This window comes from Palaemon carinicauda, chromosome 22, assembly GCF_036898095.1.
Source record: "Palaemon carinicauda isolate YSFRI2023 chromosome 22, ASM3689809v2, whole genome shotgun sequence".
NCBI classification, from domain to species: domain Eukaryota; kingdom Metazoa; phylum Arthropoda; class Malacostraca; order Decapoda; family Palaemonidae; genus Palaemon; species Palaemon carinicauda.
In genome coordinates this window covers 65533896-65558555 of record NC_090746.1, presented here as the reverse complement: position 1 = coordinate 65558555, position 24660 = coordinate 65533896, and the positions used below count along the sequence as shown (strand labels likewise).

Here is a 24660-nt window from a genome sequence, read left to right as displayed (position 1 = left end):
TTAAAATTTTGTTTATCTTTGGTTATGATCAGCTGATCTGAAAGTGCCGCTACTTACCTATCAAAATATGGCGTACATGCGAATGGCATTTTTTTTTTATTTCTTAACATATTAAAAATATCTTCATGATGAATATTACATCAGCGCTAATATGTTACAGAAAATCAGTTTCCATACAGTTCGTCTAATTATTAGGTATCATGCGAAATCGTTGTAGCTCTTTCTATGTGTGTGTGTGTGTGCTCGCTCTGGCAATCGTATACGGGTAGTTAATTTCTAAAGCTTCATACAGTATTCAATTTTTCGTTCAATATTAAGCCTTCATATTCTATTAGACATTATTGTGTCTAACTGTGGTTTATTAAAGCACGTTCATATTTTATTTTTGATTTCTTGAGCATATCAATAATCAACTATTACTTTTGATTCACTTGCGGTTGGGAGATCAGCTGATCTCAAGGTCGCGCTGCCGTATTACGATTATGCGCACATATAGTACGAATAACACTGATTTATATAATTTTCTTGACATTCGAAATCTCTTCATAATGAACATTACAACAGCACCAATATGTTATAGGGTATCACATTTTCCATACAGTTCATTGATAGACCTTATTATTAGTTATACACGGACTACGCCCCCCCCCCCCCTCTCTCTCTCTCTCTCTCTCTCTCTCTCTCTCTCTCTCTCTCTCTCTCTCTCTCTCTCCGTATTTTGATTTTTAATGCAGATAAATCATAATTCTTTGAAAATTATTAAAAAATTCTTTATATCCTTATTCGATGTTTCGATTATGGGAATAGTAACGCATCGGAAGAAAATCTCTTGATTTGCCTCTCGCCTTCCGCCAGAAATATGACGTCATCAGACTCTTTTTCTTAACTTTACGGTAAGTTGTACAAATCTCATAACTAATGATACAGACCACTAAAACACTTAATATCGTTACTCGGTGTTTCGATTATGGGAATGCTGTAATAAGATTACTCGGCAATATAATGAAAGGAAATCATTCTGTTTGTCAGCCCGCTTCTGCCAAATACATGACGTCACAAGATACGTGACGTATACTCTACAAAGAATGACTTGCAAAATATGTAAATCTATTTTCTTTTTTCTTGCAAGAAATGAAAAGAAAATACTAACTTACCAAACAAAAGTATTTCATTTTTGTAATGTAAAAGGAAATATATTATTTTCAAGAAAATATTTGTCCTATTAGTATACCTAAGATAAACATCGATCTATCATCAGAGATTAAATAAAAGTAGCCTACTGTCAAATTTACGCTACGTAGTACTCATGACAACCGATACAGACCCACAAAATACTTTGTATCGTTACTTAATATTTCGATAATGGGAATACTAATATTAATCGTTAGCCTATTGGAAGGAAATCACTGTATTGCCAGGACGCTTTCCGCCGGTAATGTGACGTTACCAGACATATAATATGAACTCGACAGATATTGAAACTTTTCTTAATGTATTTTTAACTGAAAATAAATACTGAATATTAACAATAAAAGAAAATAATAATTTACCAAGATAAATCAGTTTATATTTATACAAGAAAATAGATTACTTTCAAGGAAATATTCGTCCTATTTCCGATAAACTTGTGACGTCATCACCCTGAAAAAATTGTCGTAAAGTCGAACAGTCGTAAGTCGCATAGGTCGTAAGTCGAGCAATACCTGTATATATTATAAGTATGAGAAAAAGTAAGTAAAAAGGCAAAAAGCATTAATGGCTGTCAAAGAGGCGAGGGTGATAGCGGACACGTCCGACTACCACCCGAGCCGAGAGCAAAGTGAACTCAATCACAGGTGTGTGTGAGGGGGGGGTAGCAAGCTACACCCCCTACCCCCACTAACTAGCGGTGGGGTAGTAAACCCTCGTTAAAATTCTAATGGCTCGTCATTTCAGCTATGCCGAAAGTAATTACTGTACCCATATTAAATAGCGCGGTTTGTATTTCAGCTACGGAACAAATTTCTTTTTAATTTTTCTATTAAGTTTTGTTCATCATTCTCGAAATGCCTTTCTTTGTTTTCTTAGCAGGTAGCTGGCAGCCATCCCTAGACCCAGTAGGGTTTAAGAGATCAGGTTTCCAGATTCAGGAATGCTATGAATCTTGCCAACGGCAGCACCCACTGTTGAGGCACTTATTTTCATCTGCTGATGTAACCACATGACTCACTTGTCTTCTAGACTGCAGTTGTGGGTGACATTTTCATAATGTGATGTCTATTGTGTGATCAATCTTAACACCGAGAGTTGTGTTCCCATCACATTTTCTGCCTCTTATCAAGTATTGCTTTAAAAGGTCAATGTAAATACCATAGTATGTAAACTGGGCAACTTGTAAGTTAAGTGCATTAGTTAATATTATACTCTTATTACTATTAATCCTTAAGTGTATTAAAAAGATATAAAATAAAACCCTAACCTATGGATAGATATAGTACCTTAAAGGAAGGTGAGGTTAGTAAAAGCTCTTCATTCATAAAAAGCAGCTGGAAACTCAACCCTTGTGAATTAAAAGGGATGACGGTAATTAATGCAGCAAATGGATTTTTTTAAATGTTTTGGTGGGTGAAACTAAGCACAAGCATTAATTGAGATTAATGATAAGTTAAAGGAAAGGAAGAACTGACAAGTACTGTTACCTGAAGATCACTACTTCATATCCATCAATAGCTCCATCTTGTATTGAAAGGTTTATTTACTTATTAAGCTGCAATTCTGGTGTTCAGCTAACACAATGAGAGAAGTGCTACTTTCTATATTTTGTTGCAGGTGAAATATGCAACAGAAAAGAGTATTAGAGGCCAGTTGATTGTACTATGGTTGCTAAAACTTATTTTGTATCATTCACCGTTACTGTTTTCAGTACACACGAGTATATATTTATGCATATTACTTCTCAATATCTGACAAAAAACTACTACTTTGTAATATGATTTGAGAAACATAACCTAAATCTGACTGAAGGACATATACAATGTTCACTTCTTCCTTCCAAACAGATTCCCACGAACTTCAAATAGTTACAGCAGGGATAATTTCAGTCACTTAGCACAGACAGGAGTAATGGACTCCAATTATGGTTATCAAAATCAATGAAGCTTTTGCACAACTTTGTAATATTCTATTGAAATCATTGCAAGAATGATATAGCAAATAACACAACAAATATACCATAAACAGTAATTATAAATTAAGTATTATATTAATGACTGAATTAGGAACGTATGAAATTATATTGAATTTAAGTTCATACATAATTTTTTTGTGCTTCCCCTGCCATCACACACCTTACAGCTCTAACAAGTGGTACTTTGCCCGCCTGTCGCCCTCCTCCGCCTGGCGTCCTACCCCTACCCATCGTCTTCACCCTACCGGTCATCCTCTCCCTGCCCGGATCCCTTCCCCCACCCGTTATCCTCGCCATAACAACCAAACTCTTGTACACCTGAAATTCTAGAATCTAGATATTGGGGTTGACAGTGGGGGACCAGAGACGACAGGACATTTGTATTTGACTGTACACTAAATTAAAAAACAATAACAAAAAAAACCTCACCGTATGTGAATGTTCTGGATAGTGACTTGAATATTCCGAATTACTTGGGCCAGTAACTTTTCAGTAAATCCATCTTCTGTTTTTTCTGAAGAGCCTGTTACAGAAAAAGAAATATGTATCTGACTTGAGAAATCTGTGAAAATACTGTAACATGTATGACGAATTCCTATAATTACCATTCAGCAGTAATTACAGCAAAGTTAAATATTCACTCGCAATATTTTCCTGACAAATTAAAAAAAAATATTTTGGAATTACTGTAAAATTATACAAATTATGTAATACATCCTCATCGCTGAAGAGATAAGGAACTTCAATTATTAGCCGAGATGCAAGAAATTTACTAGTTTTTCTCATTTACTTTGGCAGTTACAAGACAGATCCCAAGACTTTCTAGGTTATTAAAACTAATCATCATAATCATCATCAAATAATAATAAAAGAGATGTCATTTTTATGAAAACTTTCCTAATAAGACAAATAAAACCAGGAATAATTAAAAAAATATGAAAATTTGGAAGAAATTTGTATTTTTCCTAACGATACAAACCTGTAGCTATTTATAGGGGTATTACTTTCAGCGATGCTGAAAGACGAACCATTAGATTTTTAGAGAGGATTAACCATTCATACCACTAGTTAACATGGGGGTAGGGATAGTAGCTACCCCTCTCACTCACACACCTGTAACTCACTTTGCTTGGAGGTAGGACTTCAAGGGGGACTGGGTTGGCGAGCAAATCTGCATAAATAGCTACAGGTTTGTATCGTTAGGAAAAATACAAATTACTTCCAAATCTGTAATTTGTTCCGTAACTGGAATACAAACCAATGCTATTTATAGGGGTTGACTCGCCCAAAAGGAAGGCCAGAGAATCTCCCTTTATGTGAATTAGCACATAAAAGGTGGAAACCCTAACACCTCGCTAAACCTTGCTATGCATGGTCTGTGGCCTACACAAGCTGTGTGTTTGTGATGCTAGCAATGTGACTGTCAAGGAAGGAGTTCTTTGAATCACAGGATTCATCCGAGGTCACCACGACATTCCCAATACCACCTCGCCAGGTTATGGGGATGCAACAGTATTGACAAAATACTAGGTTACACAAGGGAGCAATGGTTTACCTGCAGTGGTTGAAGTCAGATTTGTAGAGGAACCGGATGCTGATTTTCCCTAAAAGAGGGGAGGCTAAAGAAAAGAAAGAGCCAGTCATTCTTATTCATTCACTCGGACTACAACCAGATAGCCAATGCCCTCAATCTCCAGCTACTTGTCTATTAAGGAGCTCGAGGTGTTAAACCAATTGTTGTGCAGCCACCACAGGACCGATAGAGAACATATCGAGTCTCCTGTGGGTTACGTCTTGCATGTAGGGGGGCGGTGAAGGTCGTCTGACGCTTCCACACGCCTGCTTGTAATACCTGCGCTACAGAGTAATTACATTTGAAAGCCAGGGCCATAGCAATGCTCCTCACGTTATGTGCTCTGGGACGACATGTTGGAGGAGGATCTGGATTTAGTGCAAGGTCAATGACCTTCCAAATCCAAGTAGAGATGGTGTTCTTCGTGATCCTCCTCTTGACTCTCCACGTGTTGATGAAAAGAGCTGGCATATGGGGGCGAGCTGCTGCTCTTCTTTTGAGGTAGTGCCTCAAACTTCTTATTAGGCATAGTAATAGATGGTCAGGGTCATCAGTTACAGAATGAAGACACTTTATCCAGAAGGAATCGAATCTAAGATCCGCTACCCCCCGGATTTTGAGTCTTCGCTACAAACTCTAGGATTAAGGTGAAGCTTACCTTTCCCCATCCCCTTGAAAGGGTGATGTCATACGAGAGACCATGAAGTTCGCTGACTCTTTTGGCTGAAGCCAAGGTGAGTAGGAACACCGTCTTCAACATGAGGTGGCGATTAGTTACCTGGCGTAATAGTTCGTAGGAAGCACCCTTCAGGGACCAAAGAACCTGAACCTCGTTCCATGGAGGAGGTCTCACTTTCGTAACTTCGTATGAGGAGAGAAAGTTCCAGCGAAGAGGAAATGTCTATTCCTTTCAGTTTAAAGGCAAGACTTAAGGGAGACATCCGCTATGGTGTTTGACAGAACTTTAAAAAATCGAAAATAGTTTTATTGTTTCTATGTCTACAGAAACATATCATACATGCTCTCCAGAAGTTTCAGCCAGTTATTTTTACAAATAAAGCAGTCTTTAAATGATGATGTCATCCTTACTGCATTATCTGTATGACTGAGTTTGATAGAACTGTCTTTGTGTGTGTGTTTTTGCATATATATATATATATATATATATAGCAATTTTTTCACTTATGCTTCAAAATCTTGTACGTCTGGCAGAAATGGAAGACATTGGTAGAGGGTAAGCTGACGCAAACTACAATCTATGAGAAGCTCGGCCAGTTTTCAAAGACGTATAGAAGTTACGTTGCATGTGTGTTTGTTTACTTGCAGTTCGTATGTACATTGTCTTTTTCACAACCTCCTCATGAACTTTATAGCAAGGCCAATGTTACTTAAGGTCAAATTAAGAACAAAAAGTAAGCAGAGAGCAACAAAAAAGAACCAAGAAGAGAGGGAAACACGAAAAAGAGTACAAAGCTGGAATATTCTCACTAAAACTGGCAACAATGAGAGGACACTGGTAACTCATGAAACCCTTATACCAAGTGTATTAGTAAACGTAGGGTTTAAATACCTCGTTTAGGGAGCCTTCATATAGAAATAAACAATAAAAGTAAAAATAAGGTACAGTGATACCTCGGTAGTCGAACGACTCTATACTCGAACAATTCGGAGTTCGACCAAAATTTTCGAGAAATTTTTGCTGCGGTGCTCGACCAAAAATTCGGTACTCGACCAGCCGAACACGTGACGACCGCATGGGCTTTGTGATGATCGCGCCATCTCGGCCACTCTCGCTTGTTCGGGAAGCATCAGTTCTCTCGAGAGCGTCACTCAGACAACGCGCGATCAGCATTCGTTGTGATTTAGTGATTTTCAGTGCTTTTAATTGCTTTTTTAGCTTTCATAATGAGTCCCAAGAAAGTAATGAGTGTTAAGGGGAAGGAGAAGAGGAAAACAGTGCGAACAACGATCGAGTTGAAGAAGGAAATTATAGCGAAATATGAGAATGGTGTACGAGTGTCCGATTTAGCGGTAGAATACGGAATGGCGAAGTCGACCATTTCTACGTTTTTAAAGCATAAAGAAATGATTAAGAAGGCGAATGTTGCAACGGGAGTTACGGCGGTAACTAAGCAAAGGCCACAAGTGATTGAGGAGATGGAAAAGTTGCTTTTAATATTTATTAAAGAAAAACAGTTGGCCGGGGAAAGTGTTAGTGAAGCGTTCATTTGTGAAAAAGCGTTGCATATCTATGAAGAATTAGTGAAGAAAAGTCCGAGTACCAGTGAAAGTGATTCATTTACATTTAAAGCGAGCAGGGGTTGGTTTGAAAAGTTTCGTAATAGAACAGGTATTCATCGTGTTACTAGGCATGGGGAGGCAGCTAGTTCGGATCAAATTGCAGCCGATAAATACGTGGGGGAATTCGATCGGTACATAAATGAACAAAATTTGATCGCACAACAAGTCTTTAATTGTGATGAGACTGGGTTATTTTGGAAGAAAATGCCAGCCAATACGTACATTACCAAGGACGAGACGAAGATGCCAGGTCACAAGCCAATGAAAGATAGGCTAACATTGTTGCTGTGTGCAAATGCAAGTGGCGATTGCAAGATCAAACCCTTGTTAGTGTACCACTCGGACAACCCCCGGGTGTTCAAACGAAATAATATTTGTAAAAGTGCACTACCAGTTATGTGGCGCTCGAACACTAAATCTTGGGTCACAAGACAATTCTTTACTGAGTGGATAAACGAAGTGTTTGCCCCCCAGGTTAAGGCTTACCTCATTGAAAAGAGCTTGCCAATGAAATGTCTTCTGGTTATGGACAATGCTCCTGCACATCCTCCAGGTCTCGAGGATGACTTGAAAGAAGAATACAGCTTTATCAAAATCAAATTCTTGCCCCCCAATACTACTCCCATACTCCAGCCCATGGACCAACAGGTCATTTCAAACTTCAAAAAACTCTATACCAAGGCCCTTTTCAGAAAGTGTTTTGAAGTGACCAGTGACACGAAGTTGACCCTAAAGGAATTCTGGAAGGAACACTTCAGCATCCTCAACTCTGTTAACATGATTGACCAAGCTTGGCGAGGTGTGACCTATAGGACATTGAACTCTGCCTGGCGTAAGCTGTGGCCATCATGTGTCACAGAGAGGGAGTTTGAAGGTTTCCAACCAGAGGCGGGTCCAAGCACTGCTACCCCTGTAATTTCTGATGACACTGATGTCGTTGAGGAAATTGTTGTCATGGGCAGGAGTTTGGGGCTTGAGGTCGACAAGGATGATATTGATGAGCTTGTAGAAAGCCATTCTACCGAGTTGACTGTGGAGGAATTGTTGCACCTGCAACAACAACAGCAGCAGGATCTGATTGTGGAGCAGGAATCTTCAGAAGAGGATGAGGTAAGGGAGGATGTTCCAAGTTCTCTCATCAATGAAATTTGTTCCAAGTGGGCAGATGTGCAGGCTTTTGCTGAAAAATACCACCCAGAAATTGCAGTAGCAAACCGGGCAGTGCATATGTTTAATGATAGTGTCATGTATCATTTTCGAAGAATACTGCAGAGGAGGAAGAAACAATTAACAATAGACCAGTTTTTCACAAAAGAAAAGAAAGCTGCTACATCAAAGCCTGTTTCTCCTCCAAAGAAGAGACAAAGAAGAGAAGAAACCCCTGAAATAGATCTGCCCACCCTTTCATTGGAGAGAGAAACAACTCCTGAAGGAGAACTACCCCGCCACATCATGGAAGGGGACTCTCCTTCCAAGCAGTAACCTCCCCCTTCCATCCTCTCCACATCCATCCCTGTATGCCATCGAACCGCTGCTCAAAGGTATGTTCACTACAGTACAGAAAATGGTTTAAAATTGTTTTATTTTAGTACAGTAAATGGTTTAAAATTGTTTTATAGGATTTTCTGACCAATTTCATACACATTTAGATAATTATTGTTGTTTAGGTACACGTTTTATTAATATTTTGGGCCTGTTCGAGTGCTTGGGAACGGAATAGAATATATACCATTATTTCTTATGGGGAAAAAAAATTCGGTACTCGAACAAATCGGAGGTCGAACACGGATCTCGAACGGATTATGGTCGAGTACCGAGGTATCACTGTAATCATAATATATGTTATCTTGATTTTTTTAAGAAAAAAGCAAAAATTTATAGAAAATCTTTAGGAGATCAAAAAGATACTTATTCACTATTATGTAAATTTTTCTCACATACTTATGGTTCAATTTTAGAGAGAAAGATATCACTGAAAAGAGGAATAAAAATCCCACAATTTTGTGTAACAGAATTTTTATTTTCCTTTTTCTCTTTTTCATGATTATTTTGTCTATGCAAAGAAAATTAAGAAAAAAATAATTAAAAAAGGGAAAATAAAAAATCTTTCACACAGAATTATTTGATTAATAAAGTTTTGATGGTATGATTTTCAATACAATTGGTGTCACATTAATGGAGAAAAATGTACCTAAAATTCATTTAAAAATTATGATTTTTGCTAATAAATCAAAAAAAATTTGATAAAATGACTTGAAATTTTTATATGATGAAGGTATTATAAATGTCTAAAATATATATAGAAATTGTGTATTTTGAATCTTTAGAAAAAAAAGGCAGGAAATAGCGGACGGTGCCCTAAGGCTGAGCGATAGCCTTTTACTGCCGAAACCGAGAGGAGCATTTCCTCCTGTAGATACACCAGGAACTCCGCTATTGCTGGAATAATGGCATTGAGGAGAGAGATACCCCTTCCACGACACCAACCACAGAAGACATTCCACTTTGCCTAGTAGACTGAGGCTGATGATCTTTGCAGTGTCCAGGAATCCATTTTGCAACTTGTTGCAAAAATCTTCTATAAATGAGGAGATAATGGATAGTCTCCAGGTGTGATGTCATTAGCATAGCTACGGCTTTGTGGAATATGATGGCATGTGGTTGCCTGAGTAGATCGTCTTGTGGAGGAAGTTCTCTCAGAAGCTCCGTCAGGAGTTGCAGAAGGTCTGGGAACCATTCTGCATGATGCCATATTGGAGCTATTAGGGTCATTAAGAGATTGACTGATGTTCTGGTCTTGTTGAGTACTCTTCTCACCAGAGCAAATGGGAGAAAGGTGTACACATCGATGTTGTCCAACCGTTGTTGGAATGCATCTTGCAAGAGAGCCCTGGGGTCCTAAACTGAGGAGCAGTACAACAAGAGCCTGAAATTTAGGGCTGTTGCAAACTGACCCACCATCGGGGAACCCCACAGAGTCAGGACTTTGTTGGCTACTAGATGATCCAAACACCACTAGGAGCACAATATCTGAGTTGCTCTGCTCAGGTTGTTCGCAGGCACATTTCTTTTACTGGGAATGAAGCGAGCTGATAGGGTCAGCGAGTTGTCTTATGTCCATCTCAATAATTCTACTGCCAGATGGGATAGGGGCTGCAAAAAAGGATCGCCTTGTTTGTTGATGTGAGCCACTACTGTGGTGTTGTCACTCATCACCATCACTGAGTGGGCTGCCAGGAACTGTTGACGGGCCAGGAAGGCAGCCTTCATCTTAAAAGATTTATGTGCTGGTACTTTTCAACTCTGACCATAGGCCTGAGGTCGTGTGGTGCAGCATGTGGGTCCCCCACTCTTCTTTTGATGCAACTGAAAAGAGCATCAAGTCCGGGGGAGGACGAGAATTTTGATGCCCTTTTAGAAGATTCTCGTCTGCTACCTACCACTCGAGGTCCGTCAGCTCCTCTGGTCCTATGGGGATCAGTGTCCAGGGAATCGAAAGCATGATTCCAGGTGGACTTCAGCTGCCATTGGAGAGATCTTATCCTGTGGTGGCCGTTGGGAACTAAATGGGCCAAAGATGACAGGTGCCCGAAAAGACAGCCACCTCTGGGCTGGGAGTTCCTCTCATCTGAGGAATAGTCTTGCGACCTTCCTCAGCCTCAGTAACCTGTCGTCTGATGGGAAGGCTTTGTGACTTTTTGAGATTCAGCATGATCCCCAGACTTTGACAAAGCCCCAGAAGTTTGTCTTGGTGCTGAAAAAGGGTTGCCACAGAATTTGCTAGAATCAGCCAGTCGTCCAGGTAACGTAGGATACAGATGCTGATTCAGTGAGCCCAAGATGACACTAGGGCGATCACTCGTGAAAACCTGAGGTGCTGTGGAAAGACCGAAGCACAGCACCTTGAACTGGTATTTCTTGTTGTCTAGAATGATTCTCAGATACTTCCTTGAAGACAAATGGATTCGGATCTGGAAGTATGCATCCTTTAGATTCAGTGTGCACATGAAGTCCTGTGGTCTTACTGCTTGTTTGACCGTGTCGGCCGTCTCTATGCTGAATGAAGTTTGTTTGACAAACTTGTTCAGGGTTGAGAGATCGATGACTGGTCTCCAGCCTCCAGATGCCTCTTTCACAAGAAAGAGTCGACTGAAGAAGCCCGGGGAGTCGTCGAGAACCTCTTGGAGAGTGCCCTTCTCCAACGTGGTCTGGACTTTGGCCAGCACCTTTGTGGATCCCTTCGCATAGGAGCTCATCAATACCGGAGTCTTGGTCAGTGGAAGGAGAGATTGAGTGAAAGAGACGCAATACCCTGAACGAATCCCGGAGACTGCAATGCAGGCATTCCCAAACTGGTGGACAAGTGGAGGGAAGCTTATCTTAGCGTTTGCGGCCTCGGCCGCCTCCTCTAGGATGCTTCCCTCCTCGGGAGGACTTGGAGCCTTTCCTGTTCTTGGCAGGAAAGGGCTTCTTGGACACCTTGTTGTCAGTTACTGTGGTCCTACTCACTGTTGGCTTTTGTAGTTTGGTCTGCGGGAGAGAAGGTGGTTTATAGGGTCGGGATGTCAAGGCACTATGGAGTCGTCGTCTTAGTGGGACTTCCTCCATCTCTCCGCAGCTCGTTCGACCTCCCCGGCTCAAACAAGGAACCCTCAAGAAAGGAGTTCTGGAGTTTCACTATCTCGCAGTTTGGGACTTGGCGACGGAATCTCTCAACTATAGAGTCTCTACGCCTCAAGATGGTCTTTGCCCACAAGTTTACTACATGACGGGCAAGGAATTCTATAGTACAAGTACCCGACAGGAGAAAAGTTCCCATCGCCTTCCTGGAGCTTTCTTTGGAAAAATCCTCTGTCTGAACCAGTTTCCCACCGGCCCCAACCAGAGACCCAGCCACGAAATAGCCTGCATGACGTACTTCACCACTTTCTCTTGGTCGAGGATCTACGAAGCTCAGAATGAAACTTGAAGCCCGGAAAGTCTCTTTAGAGATATCCTTCATTAATTCCTCCAAGGAATGGTGAAGGGGAAGGGACGGAAGAGGCTCGGCAAGGACCTCATAATACTTCCTCTGATGGACACCCAGAGGTGGGAGGAGTTTCAAGGACATGCCTGAGCAAAGGAAACTAGAGAAGTCGGAAAGCTGGGCAAACACCTTCCGCCGGGTACTCTTCAGTCCCCAAGACAAGGGCAAGGCTGCACTATACTTAGGGGGCTTCTGAGTGCCAAAGAGACAGTCCAGGACCGTGTCCTTGCTTTCCTGAGGAGCCATCGCTGGATCTTCTTACCCGTTATGACCTCATGCAAGCTAAGACCTGCCAGAAGGCATGTTTCGACTCTCTGTTCCATTCCTGATGAAGGACTGGCAGCTGGGTCATTGTCTTCCACCCACAAGACCATCTCGGGGTGTCGTGGTCGTCATCGAAGTGGCAGGAAGTAGAATGCTTGACCCACCCCTGCGGGTTTTGTAATCCTTGATGAGAATTTCGGAAGTGTTTTATAGTCCTTAAACTCTTTCCTTGGAGGGAAAAAGGACTCAAGCACAGAAAATTTAGGTGGAACAACCATCTGTTGGTCACCGGTATGGGGAAGGATTGTATCGTCTACAGGCTTCGAGACTACCCTGCAATCTCGTGGGACCTCCTCAATGGGCAAAGGGCAGAAAGAGTCGGCTAGGGACTCTTCCCTGTGAGATAACTTCACTTATACAGATGGCTGTGGAGCATGAGTTCAAGGAGTGGGCATAAGGATACTCGACCTTCCCTTGGATGTCCTGTCGGGAATCAGCTTGAGCCTGGATGAGACTACCCCTCAGGGACTCCTCTCTTCTGCTTCAGGGGGGAGATAGAAACCGTAGTTTCTCGACAGGAAGGAACCATGGATCTTTAACTTGGGTGTGAAGATGGTAAAGAAGACTCTTCCAGGGGAATCCTGGGAGTTTCCGCAGGATGAACAGGTGGGATACCAGCAGCAAAGGCTTGGCTAATAACCCTAACCACGACTCAAAACCACGGTTCCTGACAGATACCGGCACTATCGGAAAGCTCCCTGGAAGGGAACGACGAAGAGCGCCTCAGAAAGGAAGTCTCATCCGCCATCAAGGAAGTCTTCGAGGAAGGCTGCAGTGCTGTTGTCTCCTCCTGATGAAAAGGAATCCGCTGTGAAGGGAGCAGCTTTGGGTTTCCTCTGCTTCGAGGAAGACCCCGAAGGAGAAGATTGATTGATTAATTGATTTGAAGTTTTCTGGCATCCTGACATCAAAGGTCATTGACACCGATATCGTTTATTATAAATAATTATTTAAAGAATATACAATTAAAACCAGAGAAGTAAATATGTTATAAAAGTTAGATAGCATTAAGAAGACCTGCTTCTGATATAGATTTAGAAATGCCACTAGAATCAAATATTTTATAAAAGTTAAATAGCATTAAGAAGACCTGCTTCTGATATCAATTTAAAAATGCCACTAGTATTGTACTAAACATTTCCAAGGATCTTGGCCAGGATGTACCTGCCATCCTCACCTCGAGCCTCAAACAGATATCTATTTCTTAAGTTGTCATAATTGGGGCATTCGATCAACAAATGCCTCATTGTCAAAGGTACCAAACGAAGGAGAAGAATCCCTTTAAGACTTCTTCTTTCCCACTGGGAAGCAGACCACTCCTGACACTCACTTATTATCTATATCACACCATTGCCCCCTACAAGCCGGACACAATTGGTGGAGATCAGTATCCACAGCAGACATAATTGTTCCGCAGGAGCGGCCCTCGGGATCAGGGCAGGTATGCATGACCGGCAGAGAAGGCACACACACACAATCTGGAAAGAAGCAGCACAAAAGTAATTAGTGCTGTAATGGCTGTTCAAATTGGTGAGGAGGAAGAGCGATAACAACCGTTCTCCATCCGACCCAAAAGCAAAGTGAGTTACATTCATAGGTGTGTGAGTGAGAGAGGTAGCTACTACTGTCCCCACCCCCGCTAAATAGCCGTATGGGTGGTTAACCCTCGCTAAAAATCTAATGGCTCCTCTTTCAGCTTTGCCAAAAGCATTACCCCTATAAATAGCGTTGGTTTGTATTCCAGTTACGGAACAAATCAGTATATTATTATTATTATTATTATTATTATTACTAGCCAAGCTACAACCCTAGTTGGAAAAGCAAGATGCTATAAGCCCAAGGGCTCCAACAGGGAAAAATAGCCCAGTGAGGAAAGGAAAAAAGGAAATAAATAAATGATGAGAATAAATTAACAATATATCATTCTAAAAACAGTAACAGCATTAAAACAGATATGTCCTATATAAACTATTAACGTCAAAAACAGATATGTCATATATAAACAATAAAATGACTCATGTCAGCCTGGTCAACATAAAAACATTTGCTCCAACTTTGAACTTTTGAAGCTCTACTGATTCAACTACCCAATTAGGAAGATCATTCCACAACTTGGTAACAGCTGGAATAGAACTTCTAGAATACTGTGTAGTATTGAGCCTCATGATGGAGAAGGCCTGGCTATTAGAATTAACTGCCTGCCTATAATATTACGAACAGGATAGAATTGTCCAGGGAGATCTGAATGTAAAGGATGGTCAGAGTTATGAAAAATCTTATGCAACATGCATAATGAACTAATTGAACGACGGTGCCAAAGATTAATATCTAGAGCAGGAATAAGAAATTTAATAAACCGTAAGTTTCTGTCCAACAAATTAAGATGAGAATCAGCAGCTGAACACCAGACAGGAAACAATACTCAAAACAAGGTAGAATGAAAGAATTAAAACACTTCTTCAGAATAGATTGATCACCGAAAATCTTGTAAGACTTTCTCAATAAGCCAATTTTTTGTGCAATTGAAGAAGACACAGACCTAATGTATTTCTCAAAACTAAACTTGCTGTCGAGAATCACACCTAAAATTTTAAAAGAGTCATACAAATTTAAAGAAACATTATCAATACTGATATCCAGATGTTGAGGAGCCACCGTCCTTGACCTACTTACAACCATACTTTGAGTTTTGTTAGGATTCAACTTCATGCTTCATATATTGAGCAAGTAATATTCCTTGTTTATGTGTATTATCATGCAGCCCTCACCCACTTGGAAGTGGTAAAATGTGACCACTGGTTGACGAACAGTTACCCATGCCTGACATAGATCCTTTTATTCAGACAGAATATAAGTCAAAAGAGCCCCTATTATCCATGGAAGCAATCATAATACAGCATAGTAAAATAAATTCCATCCAATGAACACATTTTCACTTTTAACTAACTATAAAGACTTTACTTTTAAAAGGAAAAGCTTTTCATCGAGACTACTGTTATAATTCCTGTATCATTGATCAGCTATCATAAAGAATCACAACAAAATATGACAAATTCGAAGATAATTTGTATTTTTCCTAACCATACAAACCTTAGCTATTTACATTGGGTTTACCTTTTAGCGCAGCTGAAATGGCGAGCCATTCGAATTTAACGAGGGTGTATTACCCCCGCGCTAGTTAGCGGGGGGGGTAGGGGAGTGGTAGCTAGCTACCCCTCCCCCCCTCACACACAGATGAATGCTCACTTTCACTTAGAGGTAGGACTTGTCTTGGGGGACAGGGCTGGCGGGCAAATATGTGTAAATAGCTAAGGTTTGTATGGTTAGGAAAAATACAAATTATCTTCGAATTTGTCATTTGTTCCGTAACCGAAATACAAACCACGCTATTTACAGAGGGTGACTTACCCATTAGGTAGGGTGGAAAGTCCCCAGCCATACTGGCATTGGCTTTACCCGGGGACTCAGAATCCGAGTGAGTCGCACTCGAGAAAAGGAGTCCCTGCACCTCACAAGTTCCTTGCTCCGCAAGGAACCGTGTGGCCTACATAAGCTTGTGTGTGAAGGAAGAAGTGTGACCCGTCCTAGGCAGTTGACCTGGAGTTCCAGAAGGAACTCTAGGTTAGGACGTTCCCAATACCACCTCGTCAGGGTATGGGGGACGCGACAGTATTGACTCAATACTTGGAACACAAGGAAGCATGGTTTACCTGCAGAGGTTCGAGGTCAGCTATGCAGAGACCAGGATGCTGCTTCCCCGTAGAGGGGATGATGAAGAAAGAAATAAGGGCCAGACATACTTCTTTCGTTCATGCAGACTAAAACCTGATAACAATGCCCTCAACCTTCTGCTACCTGACCAAAAAAGAGCCTGAGGTTAGACCAGCTGTTGTGTAGCCACCACAGAGCGATAGAAAACGTATCGAGACTCCTGTGGGTCACGCCCTGCAGGAAGCGGGCTGCGAAGGTCATTAGACGCTTCCAGACTCCAGCTTGTAGCACCTGCGTCACAGAGTAGTATTACTCGAAGGCGAGGGACGTTGCGATGTATCCAACATCGTACTGTAGGGCGACGTGACGGGGGAGGGTCTGGAGACAGGTCGAGATGAATGTCCTTGAGTCCGGGCTGAAGAGGTACTATACTGGTGACTCTCCCCCGTGTCCTCCTTGTGCTCCCAAATCGGCTGCAACTGAGGACAAACTGCAGCTGTTCCCAAAGCTAACCTCTCGATTCCTTTACTGGCAAGAAAGAGAAGGTCTTGGGACATCAGATACAGAATGGAGACTCAAAATCTTGAAGGAATTGGACCGAAGCGCCGGGACCCCCGGTTCTGAGTCTAGCCAACAAGTCAGGAGTGAACCTGAATGTTGCCTTCCCCTCTTCCTTAGCAAGGGCGGAGTCGTACGAGACCAAGAAGATTGCTTACACACTGGCCATGGCCAGAGTGAGCAGGAGACCCAAGGCGGAATACAATCCGAGGCCTGTCGTAAAGGTCTTGAGAAGATCTCTTAAAGAACGAAAAGTCCGAGCCATGCTCCAAGTTGGAGGTCTTCCTCCGTCTAGGGCAGGGACGATCGTAGCTTCGCATGAGCGAGGAAAGATCCAGCGGGCAGGAAAAAATTATTCCTTTAAGCCTGAAGGTCAGGGAAAGGCTGAGCGACAGGCTTCGTTGCCGAGAGCGGAAAGGAGTTTCCTCCCGCCGAAAGGCAATAAGACCGTTATTGCTGGAGAGGAGGCCTCAAGGGAAGAGGTATATCTCCCACGGTACCAACCACCGAAGACTCTTCACTTTGCCTGGAAGACCCCTGCGGATGACTATCGCAGATGACGCGACCTCCGTACCGCGACTGTAGCGGGTTGTCTCTTCTTGAGGAGGAGGCGTAGTGTCTCCAGGCATGAAGCCGAAGCGACGCCCCGGTTCGGGAGAGATGTCGCAGTGTGGTTGTTTGAGTAGTCTGCGCCGTGGGAGAAGCTCTCCCGGGAGTTCCGTCAGGGGAAGCAGAGGGTCCAGAAACCGTTCTGCGCATAGTCCCAGTGGAGCTCTCCCATTGAAAAGTTGACAGCGGGAGTTCCGTCAGGGGAAGCAGAGGGTCCAGAAACCGTTCTGTGCATAGTCCCAGTGGAGCTCTCCCATTGAAAAGTTGACAGACAACCTGGTCTTGTTGAGACCCATTGTCCACAGACAAAAAGGAGGGAAGACGCAGGCGTCGAAGTTGTCCCACCATCACCGGAATGTATCTTGCCAGAGTCTCGGGGTCTGAGACTGGGGGAAAGAACAGCAGAAGCTTGAGGTTCCAAGCTGTCGCGATCAGGTCCCCCAGACCAGGACTTGCTGGTTACTCAAGGTCAAAGACCCCCAGGTACACTCTCTCTACGAGGCTCTGCTCGGATAGTCGGAGAGAACATTCCTCTGCCTGGAATGAGAGAGCCGATGGTGGTATTGAGATAATCTCCATCATCCCGGTATCTCTACTGCAAGATGTGAAGGTGTGAAAATGCGTGCCCTGCTGGTTAGAACACGCCAGAATCATGAAGTCGACGCGCACGGAGCGACTCGACAGGAGCTGCAGGATCTGTAGAGGGGCCAGACTACGGCCCCTAAGCCTGCCTGAATGATGGAGAGGTATCCTTCAGGTCTTGACCATAGGCCTGGACCGGAACATGCCCCCTCCCCCCCTTCCTTTGACGAGTCCGAGAACAGCATCAAGAATGTGGGGAAAGGACGAGAATATCCACTACCATCAAGAGGTTCCATAGGTCAACACCCATTGCAGGTCTAATAGTTCCGCTGGTCCCATAGGGGCCAGAAAGTCCGGTTAAACGTTGCCTGAAACCACCGGAACTTGGACCGCCCCACATGGAACTTATCCTGAGGCGATCGTTCGGACTATAGACGGGTCAATGAGGAAAGGAGAACTAGGAAACGTTCCAAGGTAGGGCTGAAAGCTCTGCTTGACTGAGAACAGGTACTGCAACTCTCCTCAGTCTTGCCACAGTCAACTGAAAGGAAGGCTCGGAGGATGTGGCAACAGAATCTGGCGTCCCCAGGTGGTCACCCATCCAAGTACCGACCAGAACCAATGTTGCTTAACCTCGCTGGACGGACGAGAAGCGGGGTTTCCAACGTGGTAAGGCCGTTGACTCAATATCATGGCCAGATACTCCAGATGTTGAGGCAGAAGAAGAGAAGGCTCCAAGCAAAATACCATGAACCCACACTCATGGTAAGCATCCGGAAGCTTGTCCCGGCGCTGAAGAAGGTCGAAACCGAGCCTACCGGAGTTGACCAGCCCTCCAAAAGGCAGAGGCGGCGGAAGCCTGCACCTGAGCGGCCATGAGGTAAGCAGGGAGAGTTCTCTGGGGAAAAAAAACCTGCTATGCCATGGCGGGATAGCCACACTGCATCATAAGCAGGAATACAGTGAACCCTCGCTACTTCGCGGTTCGACCATCGCGGATTCACCACTTCGCGGATTTTTTTCATAACCCATGTATATACATATATCGCGGATTTTCCGGAAATATCGAAAATACCGCGATGTGACCGATGGTGCGAGATTGGAGAAAGTAAGGAAAATTGAATCATGACTGATTTTCAATATAAATGAAACTTTGAGGAGCAACAAAGATATCATTTGTTAGAGAGATAGAGAGAGGTAAGGAATGGGAGGTAGTGAAAAGTAGCCCACAGAGAGAGAGAGAGAGGTAGAGAGAGAGAGAGAGGTAGAGAGAGAGAGAGATAGGTAGAGAGAGAGAGAGAGAGAGAGAGATAGGTAGAGAGAGAGAGAGATAGGTAGAGAGAGAGAGAGAGAGAGAGATAGGTAGAGAGAGAGAGAGAGAGAGATAGGAGAGAGAGAGAGAGAGAGAGAGAGAGAGAGATAGGAGAGAGAGAGAGAGAGAGAGAGAGAGAGATGGAGGGGGGTTTGAATGTAATAAACAAAAAAATTTGATAGGTTATAACACATTGGTGCTTATGTAATATCAACTGTATACTGTAGACAGTTTGAATAAGTTAAGAAATGGTATAAACGATACTTTGTTAGTGTATTCGTACACACTCAAGAGCGGCAGCTAGATGACAGCTGATCTAATCACAGCCAAAAGTAAAACAAAAAGAAGTCAACAATACTCGATTTTTAAAACACACCCGAAATTTAAAAACAAAAGTACACGCTTTCTTAATGTGCAATTAACTATTTAAAGAGTGGCAATTTTCTAGAATAAAATGATATTTCCCAAAAATTAGTGGTTTGCTGATGAAATCGGATGCGGTATTTTTAGCTATGATTGAAATGGATGTAGACTCGGCCTATTTTTTTCATTTCTATTTAATTGACATTAAGAAAACTGATTTTAGTTTCTTCATCTAAATGTAAGTATTGTATAACACGAAGAGAGAGAGAGAGAGAAAGAGAGAGAGAGAGAGAGAGAGAGAGAGAGAGAGAGAGAGAGAGAGAGAGAGAGAGAGAGAGAGAGAGAGAGAGAGAGAGAATGAATCAGCTGTTGTAATCAAATGGCGTGTTTTTGTTTCGTGAGAATTTCATCGCCACGACTATAACAACAACATACTGTACTGAACTTTACAGTATTATACAGACTACTGTAATATGATAAAGTAAAATATTTGTAATCTATTTTATATGAAATGGGGCTATTTTTTTTGTTTAAAATTTACATTTACGTATGTAAAACAACTCTCTCTCTCTCTCTCTCTCTCTCTCTCTCTCTCTCTCTCTCTCTCTCTCTCTCTCTCTCTCTCTCTCTCTCTCTCTCTCGTAGATTGTTTTCCTGCTTTGCTACGTATGTATGATTTTATATAGATACGGTAAATAATATTTGTAACAACATATTTTATAAAAGCTTTTACTGTAATATCATTATTTATCACTTTCATCATGCACGTTAAATTCCTTAGTTTGTTTACTGAGCGTACTTTATGACGCCGTCGTTTCAGGCGGCGCCATAAAGAAAAACATTTCATTTGGAAGTCCTAAGAAAAATTAAGGTAAAACATTATTAATAACCAAATCAACATACTGTACTGAATAATCAATATAATCAATGCAAAAACTAACTTATACACAGATGTGTAAATGCGTTTGTTTCTTCATTATAATCAGAGATAAACGTAAACAAAACATTGGTTGCCATTTTTTATCGTGCTTTTTGGCGTGTTTAGGAAACGCATGATATAAAGTTGCCTTTAATATTTGTGCCTGTTTTAGTTTAGGGTACGTTAGTACATGCATTAAGTGTTCTGTACATTAAAGGGTAGTTTGTTAACAGTACTACATACAAGGGAAGGTTTTAACAGTCTGAATATACATGTTAAATAAATAGGTAAATATGGTGTCACTACTTCGCGGATTTTCACCTATCGCGGCCGGGTCTGGAACCTATCTACCGCGATAAACGAGGGTTCACTGTACTTGCAGTCTAGGCTGAATTCGACGAGCTCCCTGGAAGATGGATGGAATGGAAACTGAAAGTACCCGTCCTTCCGATCCAGGGTTTAAGGAGTCCTGTCGCCTCGTTATCAGTCTGATCGATTCTGCTGTTCTACGCTGGCCGAAGTTTGTTCGACAAACTTGATCAGGGCTGAGAGGTCGACTACGGAACTCCCCTCTCAGATCCTTCCTTACAAGAAAGGATCGACTGAAGAGGCCGGGGGTGAAGCCGTCGATGATCCTATGGAGGACCTTCGCCTAAGGTATGGATCATTCTGCCCAACCGGGCAACTCTTGCCGACGCTATGGCATAAAGGTTCAGAGACACTGAATTCGCTGACAAAGACGGCAGGCGCGATATCCTTGGCTGATCACAGAGATTGTGCGGGAATGGGCATCGGGAAGCTGTCATCCGGATGAGTAACCTTAAGCATCCTCCCAGCGAGAAACCTGCAATCCTAGAGTTCGTGAACTCTGCCGCTCCTTTTAGGACTATGCCTCCCCGGGGGAGCCTCCCGTGCCATCTGTTCCTGACAGGAGGAAACCGCAATTGGACACCTTGCCCCAGTTGTCGTAGCCGATAACTTAGGCCGACGTGGTTGAAAGAAAAGGGCGCTGGAGCCCTGCAGAGTCTGGAAGAAAGCGCCTTGGAGGAGTGAAAACGGAAGTCGATTTCTTCCGCACAGCCGCTGTCTAAGTCTCTGTCCTTGCGCACAAACAAACTCTTCTCAAGGATGGAAGGGTGTCTGAGGTCGTCGACCTCCACAGATGAGACACCCGAAGGAATCCCTCAGTCAGCGCGTCCAGATGGTACAACATCGAGCTTGTCCGCAAGTTAGATACTCAACGACGAAAGGCCAAGGTGCCTGAGCTCGAGAGGAGGAAAGTACCCAAGATCTTCCTGTAGCTTCCTTGAACCAAACCTCGGGCCGTAACCGAGGAGGGAAAGGACCTGGTAAGCCCCCAGAGGAAGGGGTAAGCAGTCACCCCTTGGCCGATGGAGGAATCTCGAACACTGTCGGTTCGCGCGCGGGCGAACATTGGTGAGCATGTGCGCGGACACGCATGAGCGTAGACGTGCAGGCACGTGGGCGTGTGGGCGCGCAGGCAAGCGGTCGCGCAGGCGAACGGTCGCGCAGGCGAACAGTCGCGCAGGCGAACGGTCGCGGGGCGAACTGGCGCGCGGGCGAGCGGTCGCGAGGGTGGGCAGGTGAATGAGCACGAGTCCGAGGCGGCGAACGCAAGCGTTATCGGGATGGCGAGGAAACGCGCTGCCGCGTGGGCGAGGAAGACCGCTGGCGATATGGATCAACAGGCGATCGGTGGTGAGCTGGTGAGTGCTAACGCGCAGGTTGGCGATGGCTCGTTGTGGCATGTCGACGCGTTGGCGAGCGATGGTGAGCAGCATGCGCAGGTGGGCGACCGCGCGGTGGCGAGCAGCATGCGCAGGTGGGCGGGCGCGCGGTGGCGAGCAGCATGCGCAGGTGGGCGGGGCGCGCGGTGGCGAGCAGCATGCGCAGGTGGGCGGGCGCGCGGTGGCGAGCAGCATGCGCAGGTGGGCGGGCGCGCGGTGGCGAGCAGCATGCGCAGGTGGGCGGGCACGCGGTGGCGAGCAGCATGCGCAGGTGGGCGGGCGCGCGGTGGCGAGCAGCATCCGCAGGTGGGCGATGGCGAGCTAGTAGCTGGCGAACCATGTTCTTTCAGAAGTGTTGGAGAACGTTGCCGTGCCGGCTGTAACACACGCGGGCGATCCGGAGATCGCAGACGTGTAGAACGCTGTTGAATAGGCGATACTAAAATCGCCTGTGCGCGCTGGCGAGCAGGTGAACGCTGGTGAGCAGGTGATCGCTGGCGAGCTGATGATCGCTGGCGAGCTGATGATCGCTGGCGAGCAGAGGGCAACGCGTGGAAGCCCGTGCATAGAAGAAGAGTCCTTGACCCAGACCTGAACCGAAGTTCTAGATCGCGAGGGCGAACGTGGGCGCACAGGGCGCGTAACAGGAACCAACAGGAACAGCAGGGATGATCATCATGAGAGCGCTGACGAACAGGAGAGCGCTGGCGAAAGGAGAGCGCTAGCGATCAGGAAGCGCTGATGAGCAGGAGAGCGCCTGTGCGCTAACACTGAGCAGGAGCAGGAGAGAACACAGCAGAAGGGCGCGCAGGGGAACCCTGACACGCAAGGGAAGAACCCCCTTGGAAGGCAACCCTTTGCCCCGAAGGAAACGTTGTCCGTCGGGAGACAGATGTCCGTCGGGAGACAGATGTCCATCGGGAGACAGATGTCCATCGGGAGACAGATGTCCATCGGAAGACCGTAGCCTGTCCGCCGGGAGACTGATGTCCGTTGGAAGACAGTTGTCCGTCGGGAAGACCGTTGCCCGTCGGAAGACGAGATCAGACTGCTGTCCATCTGCACCAAGGCGGAAGATCAAGAAAAAGGAGTTGTAGGCTGCAAACGGAGATTCAAAAAGGCGCCTCTTAGCACCCTTATGGGGAGATGAGAGGCCCTTACGACGAGGCGGACGGTGGGCCTTACGGCGAGGGAGGCCAACAGCAACAGCAGCAGAAGAATCCTACGAAGAGGAGTCTCTATGAGTGTACTCTCTCACGAACGAAAGAGAAACACTTCGTAGAAGAGACTGGTCAGCCAGTGACCTAAAAGGAGCAATCCTCCGAAAAGGAGCTCCTGCAGTTGCCCAGCCCCTTGAGCGAAACTGCAGGTGTGACCGCTCAGCACCAAGAGCATAGTCGCACGAAAAAAAGGCAAGAGAAGAACCCCCCAAAAGGGGAAAAACTCAAGCCTGGACAGGAAAAACTTCCCTCGGAAGGAAAGTTACCCGCCCAAGGAGGCAAGCCTCCTGAGAGTTCTAAAATGAACTGGAGAGCTGTCCGTCGTCACGGGAGTACTTCCAGTAGAAGGAGACACGCCCCTGACGAAAATACAAGGGGGGAGGCAGCAACAGCCGAATCCCCAGGCCTCCACAAGACAGCTCACACCGTTGCCATATTACAGAAACGAACTAGATCGGTAACTGTAAAAAGATAAAACAAAAATCATTAGTACACATTCATTCCCCCGGGAAGGCTCCGAAGAGGAATCCCGAGGGAAAGGAAACAAGAATTACACAACAGGCACGTGCCCTCACAACCACTTACACTCACGGAAGGAGAGCTGTAACCAAAACAGAATTATAACAATTATAATTATGAAACTATGTAATTATGTAATTTAAAAATGAATGAACACTAAAGAAAGAACGAAAACCCCGAAAGGAATCGTTCTACAAGCTGAAAAAAACAACTACAATTAGATTCATAAACTAATTGAGACAAACGTACGACGTAGCAACCCCCCCAAACGGAAAGGAAGCTACAAGGGCGTAGTAACACGTAGTAAAAGGGTGAACGACCTCAAGAGAGAGAGAGAGAGAAAGACCGGAGTCAAACTCGATCACCACCCATAAAATTACGCCGTGGAGGCCTAACTGCTGAGGACACCACGTAGAAATCGTACACTACACACACAAATCTGGAAAGGAAACTTACTGATTTCTATACTCAAATATATATACAAACATGAAAACATGTTTACATATATATTGAGTAAAAGAAAAGTAAGTGATTAAGTAAAGACAAAACAAACAATGGCTGCCAAGAGAGGACCAAGACAGAGACGTCTGTCACAGTCCGAGCCAAAAGTGAAAGTGAGCATTCATCTGTGTGTGAGGGGGAGGAGGGGTAGCTAGCTACCACTCCCCCCCCCCCCCCCCGCTAACTAGCGTGGGGGTAATACACCCTCGTTAAATTCTAATGGCTCGC

General features: G+C 44.2%; 1 protein-coding gene and 1 pseudogene across 1 annotated transcript in view; both read right to left on the bottom strand.

Moving 5' to 3' along the window:
- Vps13 (vacuolar protein sorting 13C) overlaps positions 1-24660 on the bottom strand; it is a 469226-nt gene that overhangs the window by 398770 nt on the left and 45796 nt on the right. Inside the window, exon 4 of the mRNA XM_068346310.1 lies at positions 3596-3689. Coding sequence (XP_068202411.1) covers positions 3596-3689 — 94 coding nt within the window. The remainder of the gene's footprint in view (positions 1-3595; positions 3690-24660) is intronic.
- LOC137616806 (5S ribosomal RNA) lies at positions 18415-18533 on the bottom strand (annotated as a pseudogene).